This window comes from Aquila chrysaetos, chromosome 2, assembly GCF_900496995.4.
Source record: "Aquila chrysaetos chrysaetos chromosome 2, bAquChr1.4, whole genome shotgun sequence".
Lineage (NCBI taxonomy): Eukaryota > Metazoa > Chordata > Aves > Accipitriformes > Accipitridae > Aquila > Aquila chrysaetos.
The window spans coordinates 30,738,200-30,750,274 of record NC_044005.1 but is presented as its reverse complement, the minus strand read 5'-3'; the positions used below and the strand labels follow the sequence as shown (position 1 = coordinate 30,750,274).

At 37.0% G+C, this 12,075-nt stretch overlaps 1 protein-coding gene across 6 annotated transcripts in view; it reads left to right on the top strand.

Annotated features, from left to right (window-relative positions):
• AKAP6 (A-kinase anchoring protein 6) overlaps nucleotides 1-12,075 on the top strand; it is a 299,893-nt gene that overhangs the window by 258,707 nt on the left and 29,111 nt on the right. For all 6 annotated transcript variants that reach the window (XM_029999554.1, XM_041120194.1, XM_029999563.1 and 3 more), the window contains one exon: nucleotides 5,822-6,037. In XM_029999554.1, the coding sequence (XP_029855414.1) occupies nucleotides 5,822-6,037 (216 nt within the window). The remainder of the gene's footprint in view (nucleotides 1-5,821; nucleotides 6,038-12,075) is intronic.

Genomic DNA, 12,075 nt, shown 5'->3' with positions numbered 1-12,075 from the left:
TAAAGATCTCTCAAGGGTTAAGTACAAAGGTTTTCCACTGAATGGTCTGCAAGTCTTGTGCCTTTAGAATCTTTTAATATAGGCAAGACTGGTGACAACCAGGAGACAAATCTATGAACAAACCCGTTTGGAGAGAATAGTTTTGTGGTGTGTGATGTATGTTACGTAAATGAGCTTATTAGGACTCTCATCTATTTTATTATTGGTGCCCAATTTAATAGAGGCATTTAAAAAACAATATTTCTGCCTGACTCCTTGAAATGAAGAAGATACATTGATATAATTGAGAGCAAATGATTGCATGTTGTGCCATTTAATCATGTCATTTTTCAATTGCTGTTTTTTGCACTTCACTGCATACTTATAGAATATTTAGCTTCAGTATAGATTAAGTCCCACAGTATGCAACTGAGTAGAGTTCCCATATTAGGTGACATTTTCTTTTAACCTTGAAATCAGCAAAAGCACATGGGTTTGGCAGTATTTTTCTAAAAGAAGACAAGTCATCATTCATTTCCTATCTTTGTCATTTAGCTTTTTTGTTTTGAGGAATTACTTTCTTAGTAATATTTTTTGAGGAATTACTGGGCTTCTTTTTCATTCAGAAACAGAAATTCTTATTTTCACCATGTGTCCTGTAAGAATGGAATTTGAAATACAGGGATGCATCACCCCGACAAGAGAAGTTGCAACAGGCATTGCCATTTCACAGAAAACACTGAAAACTACATTTTACCCAACATTTGTGAGCATATTGTTTCCTGTTTTCCCTTTATTGATGTATTAGTGCTGTGAACCATGATACTTAAAAGTTTTACATTAGCACTTTTGAAAACTGAAGTGCTGCACTAGCCAAAAATCAGATGTAAAAAGGCAAATTACACTTTTTTAAGAGTTGCAGTTTGATTGTTGTACTCAGAAGGGTAGCTTCCATTCTCACATTTTGCCTTAATTTCTGCATATGGTTCTTGTACTAAAAACCAACAGTTCCGTCTTCATTTCGTCTTCCATCAGGCAACAACTGATGCAATCGGAAGGGTATCATTCCCTCCCTCACATACCCACAGCCTGTAACAAGGAGAAGGAGTAAGCCTTTAACGGGCCAAGGTTAGACAGAAACTTCCTCTTAGATCTGGTCATTCCAGATTTATCTGCAGTCGAGCTTCTTTCGTTTTCCTAAATACACCCAGTGTTGCCCATATATGGAAACACAACGTAAGCCTAGAAATAGCATTTGTCTCAGTGTACCTTGGCATTTCTTCTGAACCTGAAAGCACAAAGAAAATCCATCTGTGTAAGTTACCATTGTCATCTTCCAACTATTTTCAAAGCTCTGGGCATCCCTGCATGGACCTTTATTATTCCTAATTGTAGAGTGAAAGCTAGAAAGACGGAAATGGTTGAAAGAACTTCAGATCCCATAAAAGTGAATTCCCCAAACAATATGTAATAAATGATGCTACAGAAATCATATCTCAACATTTTATGTAGTGATTATATGTGGATTATCTGGATTTAAGTAAACTAAACTAATCTTAAACTGACTTTTAAACTATTTTTAAGCACAAGTAGTCCCACTGAATTCACTGAGAACCTTAGCACTTTTAAATGGTTAATATTAAACACGTGCTGAAGAACCCTGATGTCACAGTGCTTCAGTGGCCAACTCATGTACCATGTTGTGTGAGAAAGCCGACTTCCCATCCATGTCCTTCAGTCGTGCAGAGCAGCCGGTGCGGCACAGCTCAGGCGCTGATACTCTGTGGGAAGGCTGAGGGATGAAGGGGGACTGGGGCTTGAGGGGCTCTAATATTCCTCAACTTCCCACCTTTCTATGCCTCCCATATGCTCTGGCACTGCCTAAAGCTGCACATGTGTTTCTGGTCATATGCCATTCACTTAGGAGTCATGCAGCTATGCAGAGCACCTTCTGTTCAGATCATGGCTACTTCTATCCCCATAGATAGTGCCATTAGCCCATGGCTTGGAAAGAGTGTTTGATGTCATTCGGCTCAGCAGGGGCTTTTCCAGATGATTTAAGGCATAGTATTAACAAGCTGTGAAAGTAGTTTCAGCTAGCCCTTTTTAGCTATGCGGGTGATAACTTCAAAGCACTGAAAATAGGAGTAGGCAGAGGGAAGAAAAATCTTCTGAGATTCTAGCAGCACGGACAGGAATCCTCAGTATGGGAAACCATGACTCGTAATAACATTATAATGAATAGCACCTCAGTGTTATCAGGGTATCTGTTGTGAAGCAAAGGACTCGGACACAAAGTCAAGTTCATACACAGCAGCTGCAGTTACTGTGTATACTCTTAGCCTGCAGCAAAAAAGTCAAATACATTAATTTAAGTCTCACTGCAAATGATTTAAGTGAATGTGTTTCTCCCATATTTGCAAAGGTTTGGATTCTATTTACAGTTACCACAGCTCAATGGACACATGATAGTGTGAGGAGCCACAATCGAAAGTGTCTGATCTCTTAATCTATACTTCAGCAAATCGTCTGCACACAGAGGAGACTAAGTGAGCCTAAACGATGCTTCTCAGTCTACTGTTAGATCATTTCCTAATTTTCTGAACTGTCAAGCACCCAGTAGCTTACTATAGCAGCTGTAGAACATCAGGCCCAAGCCTCAGTAGAGATACTCATCGTCTTTCTTTTCTTTTTTTTTCTTATTAATCATGAATTATAGCTGTTAATTCACAATGTAGAATGTACCTTGCAAATAATTGATGTAACCGTGGTCCTGGAAGCGTACGTTGCCTGTACAGTTGCCATACTGACAGGTTTTTATGCAAGCATGCCATTTTAACAATAGCAGAACATGGATGGATATACAACACTGCGAGATGTCCTGTCACAGGATACAGGCAATTATTGTGTCCCTTTAGGACACTATATACCAGACCGTAATACTGCTTAAATTCATTATTGCCAGTGCTATTATATAGGGTTTAAAGATGTCTTCACATGATTAAGTTCTCTGGCTGTTAAAGTATTGTTGCTATAGCCAACTCTTTCAACACAGTTAGATACAAGCACTTCATTCTTCTCCTGTTTAATATTAACCATAATATCATGTAATAAAATTGAAACAAAAGTGCCATAGGCCTAATTGTACTGTCACAGCCATGTAAATCAGAAATAGCTTCAGTAAAGCTACTGTTATTATGCTGGTGTAAAATTGATGTAAATTAGAAATGACTTGGATGCTGTAGCTCTGCTTTCAGATAACACAACTTAAAGGCTTCACTTAAACTCCCATATAATGGCTTATGAATGAAATAGTCCTTACCTCATCATATTATATGGTATTGTATCAAAAAAAGAACAATATTTATAAGGGATGACATAATCAGATAGATTAAAGTAAGTTAATGTTATGGGGCCAGATTCTGAGTTGTATTGACTTCCATGAAGTTAATGTATATCTACATAGATTTGACAGCCATCAGTATATAACTTACCATTACTTCCATAAAACTGAATTGCTTAGCTGTTATAAAATGTAAAATAAGAACCCAGACTTGATCTTTAGGTAGGTTTTTTGGTTTGGTACGGTTTGGTTTTTTTCTGATGTGACATTAGGCTAATGAGCAGCATCAGAAAGGAAGTGTGCCAGACGTGGTGGTTACATCAAGAACTATGAACGAAACTAGTAATGAACTCTAGGAGAATAAATAAGGGCAAGTTCAGGAAACGTAAGTGAAAATTCAGCTCTGGTATAAATTGAATAATAAAATTCCTGGTCATATTTTGCCATAAATAGTGGTTTGGGAATTTGTCATTCACCTTATTTAAAATTCAGAAATATTAAAGGTACAGGGTTCTCTCATTATAGAAGTAATAGAATTCTAGCTATTACAGAGTTAGGGTAATTTAAATAGCTATAGAATGCATTATATCAATAAGTGGAACATCTGTATGAAATGTCCACCTGCTAATATACTACTCAGTGTACTTTACAATGAAACGTACTTAATCATTTTAAGACGTCTTCTAATGAAGCCTTTTCGGGATTAACATCTTGAACACAAATACTTTTAGGCATTAAAACTTCCACTTTAAATGAGATTGCATTGTCTTGTTTACCCTTGTTGATTAATAAGCAATCTGTTAACTGTTAGAACGGCCCAATTGTGCCAGTGAAAGTAGATTAGTAATTCAGCTATGTTTGTGGGTTTAATCGTCATTTCTCTTGAAGGCTTTGGATAAAAAAAATTGCTTGCACACTATCCAAGGCAAAGAAAAGATATATATATTTTAGATGTGTATACCAAGGTTTTGCTTTAGACTTTCAGCATAGTATTATTGATCAAGCACACAGTTCCAGCAGCAAAATACTCCTTTGAGGTACAACATTTCTAAGTATAAATTCCAATTTTTAAAGGAAAAGTGTTATGAAAATCTGGAACTTGAATTCACTTTCTATAGAATGTTATTGTTTTGCTAATAAAATGCAGGAGGGCAGGTCCTGATTTTTTATCAGTTCACGCTTGTGAACAGCTTTGAGAGATGCAGTGGCTTTTTTTGTTTGCTTATTGTGATTAACTGGAAGCTTAAAGGCAAATACCCTGTCTTCAAAAAAGATGATAGTTCAGATTTTCTCATGGGGTCATGCACTTTCATCTGTGGCATCCCACAGAGGGAAACAGATGTTGGCAAGTTACAATTTAAATTATCTAGAAAGCCCCCACGTGTGGAGCATAGTCCTGTTAAATTCAGGAGTAGCACAGGCCTATGATAATAGTTGAATACTTGAACCTTGCAATGCTATAAAAGTATAGGGTCTCAGAAGCTGGGCTGAAGCAGTCATCCTCAGATGCATTTGTGCCGTCTGGACCCCAGCTTCATAGATGTTATTATTAAAACACATTATGAGTTAATAAAACCCTGAATTGATGTTGAATGACAGAAGAGTGTGATTGTGGATAAAACCATGCTCGAAAGCACCCCATGCCATTAACTGCTTCCGGGTGGTAGATCTCTCTTTAGTTTTGGCATGTAGGATGCATTATTTATACTGCTGTTCAATGAGATTCTCAGTGTAGTTACTTGGGTTTCTGGCATAGAACCAACATATTCTGGCTCCCATCAATATTCAGCAATTTTAGGGCTTAGCGATTGTCTCCCATGATGCAGTTCACATCAGACTGCATTCTTGGTAGCACTGGAATCAGTATGATGAAATAAATGCAGTGAATTACTCATCTTTAAGAAGTATACAGTTATCACAGTATTCCTACATTTACTTGAATATGGAACTACCCTGGAAATATTTTATGATAACAAAAAACATCTGTAAAGAATTTTATACTGAATTTTCTCCTTCCTTAAGGTTTCTCCTCTGACAGGGTACACATGACCCATAATTTCTATTGTTTTTTCTAAAAATATATATATATCCTCGTTGCATGACTACAATTTTTTCCCCCCATTTTTTCCTGAAGAATTTCTGAAGCTGATTACTGTCAGGGTAACTCATTTCAGATGTGTCCCAGTTGAATGAAAAAAAAGGAAGAATAAACCAGTCTACACCATAAAACTTTCAACATTATTGAGACAGTTAGCTATGTATGGCATTTGTTTGAAGAAGACTGAAAGTAGCTTTACTCCTTCTGTGCTATTAAGATTAAGGCTGTGTTTATCTGAAAATAAAACACTAAGCTTTGAGGCACTAAGTGTGGGAATTTATGGAAGAGCTGAAAAAACTATTGTAAGACAGAGATTGGACACCATTAAATATCAGATAATAGTTAATGTTTTAATTTGCAAAGTATTCCATGCTGACATCTGTTGTTCGTCTGTCCTGCAGTCTCTATGCTGTGAGATCAAACAGAGACGGCGTGGGGTAGCCTCTGTGCTGCGATTATGCCAGCACCTCCTGGATGACCAGGAGACCTGCAACCTAAATGCAGATCACCAGTCCATGCAGCTGATAATCGTAAACCTTGAGAGGAGGTGGGAAGCCATTGTCATGCAAGCTGTCCAGTGGCAAACAAGGCTACAGAAGAGATTGGAAAAAGACTCGGTGAGTGATGCTTGCTTTAAAATGATCTCATGTGGTTTCATTCTTTACAACAGACACTTTTTCAGTGCAAGCCAGACACATTTTGAGTGTTTTCTTCTGACCAAAATGCCATTCCTAGTCTTTACTGCTAACAAGTAAAGCTTCAGTTTTTCACAAGGCATTGTATTCTGTGGACAAAACTGATTACTAAGGTAAACTCACAATATACATCCTGTTTGGTGGATAGTTAATCTTATCACATCTGATCCTGTCAAGTAATGAAAACAATCTTGTCCTGTTGCCAAGTTGCTCAGTAACTAACAGAACTGGGCCCAGAGACATATTTCACTGATTGTAAATATATTTCAGAAAAAGTATTTTCTGTGTAAGTAAGACTGGTTTTAATTAGCATCCCAGCAGTAGATGTGTATTTCATATAGAATGCCATGGATATGTGATTAATATACAAATCTGTGTTATTTGAATATAAGTAAAATGCATTAATTTGCTTTTATCTCAGGGAAATGATTCCTAAGAGGCAAAATAGCACTCTGCTTAAACCATCCATTAAGTAGCATAAATTAGACAGGTTTTCTACAGCATAAAACTATATTACAAAGCAGTATCTACATTTAAACAATAAACCATAGGGGGAACAAAATAATCCCTACTGTAACACCATTGACTGTAATGGATGAATTGGCTCAGCACGTTTTGTGCTGCTATCATAATGCTGAAGTCTGTATACTGCAGCTACATTGACAGCAATAACCCTGTGTAGTGCATATACTGAAGAGCCCTGATGAGATCTGAGAACAAGTGACGTACATTTAGTTTACATAATTTTTTAGGTTTATATCAAGCAAATAAAAGGAAAAAATGCTTGACACTTACATGCTTCCTAACAATTATCTGACTAACAGTGAAATACTACTTTTGACTTCTTTTGTTAAAGTTCCTTTACAAAAATAACAGAAGCTGTAATTCTCTTGTTCAGTTATGGTAGTGTAGTATGAAGATATACAAGCCATTGTTCAGAAACACTAGCAATTCCTGAGTGAAAATACTATTAGTCTAAGTGGGCAAAGAAATGGTGAGTTAGTGAGGATACTGTGGATGAGTGAACCACTGAAGGTAGTAATAATCTGTTGCCTGCCTGCCTTTATCAAATGTTATAAAGTAGGAGTGCTTCTCTGTCTGTTTGGTTCATTGGCTGCTTTGCTTTAAGTATTGCGATAGAAATGGGACTTGAGGAAGGAACGGGTTTGAATAGACTTCCAGGACAAGTCAAAAGGGGCACGTCTCTGTATGAGGCAACATGAAAGGAAGACGTTGAAAAGCAGCTGGAGTGTCAACCTTGGTTTTATAAGCATGGGAGTAGTCAACTGACAATGTAAGAAGTGTAGATGATTGAGGAGAGTCAGTAAAGACCTCAAAAATTTAATCTGTTGGAAGAAGTGTAAAAATGATGAAGCTACATGTGATTGTACAAGGGTATAGAGAAAACAAAATATTATTTTTTAGCCTTTCCTTATACATCTGTGTTCAGAGAGGGAAGTATCAACTGAAGAGAAATGCTATTGGAAACAACCAAGGAGATCAACTAAGAGCTTTCACTAGATAACCAGCAGAAAAATGTCAAATCTTAATGATGCTAAGATTCCTTACATAGAGCTAGTGAGCGCTGTAGCTGTCACAGCTGATGCAGATTTCAGAAAGAGAACAGTCATACTGACAGAGCTTGAAGAAAAGAGGAGATCTGCGAAGGACAGAGAAAAAGTTCCATTTTGTTTGTGCTTAGTTTATGTTAATGGACGCCAAGAAGGAGATACTTAAAAGACAGGCAGAAGAGCAGGCTTAGATGCAAAGGAGTTTACTTGACCCCTCAGGCCAGAGATGGGAACTGCAGGTATCTGAATGTATATTATCATCTAAAAAGGAGAAAGGGAAGTCTAGTGAAAAGCAGAAGATGAAGGAAGAACAATTAGCAGAAAAACACAGAGGAGATAGAAAAAGAATCTAGAGACCAGAAAAATCCAAGGCAGTAATTTGTTGAGAATCTGATCAAGTGGAGTCAAAAGTAAAACAGAAGCTGGTAAAATAAAGATCATGAGAAAATATTAGAGAAGTTTCAGTGGAATTAAAGGAAAAAACAGAATTAGTGAGGATCCAGAATGAAGCTGAATAGAAAATGGAGATAGAACTTTTAAACAATACATTCACATGTAAATGAGAGGAAAGTCAAGAAATAAAAGATGACAAATGCCATCTCGACAGTGGCAGAGAGACAACATTCTTGAGTTTTGAATCTAGGAGAGCAAGAAATGAGACCAGAAGTAAGAGAAGTCAGCAGTTGAAGATAAATATGAGACTGAGGAATAGAAAAGATTGATAAACAAAGAAAGAAAATAAAATAGTAAAGCTTTTTAATTCCCTTGAGAAATGCTGGTTATGTTTTTGTGATAATTCCATTTTTTTAATATTTTAAGTCATATTACTTATATATTACATCAGTAGCTCTAGTAAACTGTTGGTTAGTGCTACACAAAATGTTTAACGAGCTGACCAGCAGTAGAAAAAACAGTTGAATTTTGAAGCTTCAAAAACAAGTGTGTGCAGCATTAGGCAACAACCAAACCAAAAAATAGTTCTCAGAATCCTGAATTTTAGTTGCTAGAGGCTGAGTATCTGTTGGGTCTATAACTGCCTGAGAGAGATTGGTCTGGGTTTCTACTGTGTTTCTCTAAAAGGTAAAGTACCACAAAGATGATGAACTGCCTTTTTCATCTACAAATCTTATCATTTTGTTGTAGTAAATATATATCTTCTATTGAACTTGGAACAGAAACAAGTTGCATTTGTGAGATAGCTTAGAGAGTGCTGAATGGAGATCCAAGTTGTCGTCTCCTTTTGCATATGGGCAGCTGCCGTGTGGAAGCAGTTTGTTGTTTGTATCTGCAGTTACTCTAATGAGCTAATTAGAGCTTGGTGCTGCTCTTGCAGCAGGAGTGAAGTAAGTCTTGTGTTTCTGTTTCGGATTGCAATCGATCAGGAGTTGAGGCATGGTGAGTGTATGAGTACGGCACCTTGCTTGATATCCAGACGCTTGGAACTTCACAAGGTGCGTGCTGCTTTGTTCCCCCTTTGCCTGAGGTGGTCTGGAGTTATTTGCTGGGCTGAGTTGACTTTCACCGGGCAGGGGGTGTGTCAGTCTTTCTGCTGAGAAATGGCAGATGTTTAGAGCTATCATGATGCTCATCTAATTTTCACTCCGGGCTGTTTTGTTTTGGGACCTCTCATCCTAGGCTTGTTTATAATAATGTGATGCTTTGAAGTATGTCAGTATCTACAAGTTTCTCATGTTGATAACACTATCTGTATTCTCAACATTTAAAGATGCCCTAGCCACTGCAGGATTCATGTTTCTTTGACTTCCCTGGCCTGAGTTGGCATGTTCTAACCTTCCTTTTCACTCAGTTCCTGTGTAGTCATTTCTTGGGTAGGTACCAGAACTGTTTCTTCTGCTTCCCTGTCTCTCTGTATTTGATGGTGTGCCAGTCTTGGCACACAAACAGTATCCCTTGGTAACAAGTCTTTATTTGTGGTTGCCCACAAAATACTGTAATTTATGAAAACAAATGAGATGTTTTTATACCCTGATGGCATGTGACTCATTCGTGGCATCTGACTTGCTGACAGCAAATAAGGTAGCCCAAATGATTATATTGCCCCATATAAGTACAAGAGTCACTTGCATCCTCTACCGTCTTCTTAATTTGTGTACTGGGATCTTCCTTTGTCCTGTTTCTGCCCCTTTTTACATTCCGTCACTTATCTGGGCCACTTATAGCATTACAAAGGTATGCTGGAATTCATCACAGAAGGCTTTTAGGTTTCTTTTGCATTGTTTGTCTCCATTGATGGTTTTCAGCAATGTTTAATTTTGCTCAACTTTTGCAATAGCGGTCACCATAAAGTTTACAAATAACAAGAAGATATTAACACGTACTACAAGCACCTAAAGTCTGGTAAAAGATGTCCTTCTCCTAAACCGAAAGTTATGTCTAGAATGTGAAAATATCAATAAGAATCACTCCAGAAGGATGAAATGTAGTTAGATTCAGTAGGTTAATCTATCTATAAAGAATGAAATATTCATACAATGAAAAAAACAAAGATTACTTTTAAAAAACAGTAGGACACTTGTCTGTTACTGGAAGCAGTCCTAATCTGTTTTAGCAAAAGAGGTTTTTATTTCCCCCATCTGTTTCTTTGTGGTAAATTCTTTTTCCCCAGATTTATCATTCCATAGTTTGCTGATATAATGTTATATGTCACCTAAATTTTAGCTTCAGAATTACACAGATGCCTTATAGTTTGCCTAACAAGACCCTGCTAGCAATCATCTTAAAAGAAAAAGGAGTCTGTCTGGCAATTGCAACAGCAATAGCAGCAATCTTTAGTCAACTAAATCCAAAATTGCCATCTAAAATTCCTGCTCAACAGCTGGAGAAGCTTTAACTCACTATGCACTTTCCTTTCGAGGGTCTAGTCTACTTGAAAAAGTGATCAGTTAAAAAAGGATTTGGGACAGACTCAGTCATGGTCATGCCCACAGGTTTACAACAGTTAAGTCGAAGTGGGAATATGTAAGTTGTTTTATGCAATTTTTTTTAATCTTTTGCTCAGGCAGTGGTATACCCCATGTAAGGTATGTGTTTAGCCTCAGTGAATTATTCCAACCACTACAGATGTTCACAGTTTGGGGATGTCCTGTCCAAGTCAGATATGTCTCTGTATAGAAAGCTACAACGAGGTGACTGTGGAAATTCACTTTTCTGGGACAGTTTTACCAATACTGGAGTATATAAAAAGTTGTACTGCTGTGGCTGGGAGAGAGACAAAACTGTGGTTTCTAATGGATTTTACTTCTTAAATTACAATTCAATATTCCTGCCTTTTTGGTGACTGGAAAAACTGCTTTTTCTCCAGACTGCTCATTCATTGAATGAGAAACATATCTGTTTTATGGAGCAGACAATCTCTTTTCTTATTCAACAGAGAGGGCTAATTATTGAAGGGACAGTATTAATTATGCTTTTAAAATGGAGATTTTGAGCTAAGGCAATTTGGGTGAAGGTGCTGTAATTCTCACATTGTCCTAAAAATGTCTGAAATATTCATTTGTCTGATCACTAAGTTCACTACTGTGCTTCATGAAAAAAAAAATAAAATTTCTCTTGTTCTCCTGAGTCATCCCATGTGTAACTACACTGTATGTCCAGCAAAACCCTCATCTGTATTGGCTTGAAAGTATGCTGTACATCCAGCCACATAATTGAAAATAATAAGGCCACAATAAACAGGATGGCCTTGGGGTATAACACCCAAGGGATTCAATTGGTGTCGCTTTGCATCAATGTCCATGCATCATGGTAATTGAGGTAACATAACCAATTACCACATTTTAATTAGAGTTGTAAGGACTTAGGAAAATCTGCAATGGTGAGACAGCTCACTTAAAAAAAAAAAAAAAAAAAAAAGCACCTGTCTCTTTTCCACAAGCTTGTTTTTTAGGAGGTAAAGAGCCTGCTTAAAGCTCTGCTTAGGATTTTTTTCCAACTTCCTCTTGGTTTCATTCTTTATAATGCACTTTGAAAAACAAATTGTTTAAAAATACTATATTGCTTCTGGTCTGGTATCTTTATCCTTTTTCTCTGTTTATCTGTTTCTGTGACGCTTTCTGGAAAAGTTTTTAATAATGCTAGGCATGGTGTCTCCACTTCTCTATATTTAATTCACTGGTGCGATATTTTTTCAAGCCATGGAATGACACTTGTTCTAAGCTTTAAAAAAAAACACTAAAAACCATCCTTCAGAGGTAAAAAATGCAGTTGTCATTGTTCACTTATTTGTTAGGTAGCTCCACTGAACAAAAACTTGGTTTCATAAAGATTCTTATTTTATCACAAGCCATTATTTTGTAAGGTGGGGTCTAGCTAACAATCTTGCATAAAATTTAGATGTTCATCAGAAGTGCCTAATATAGCAAAGTACTG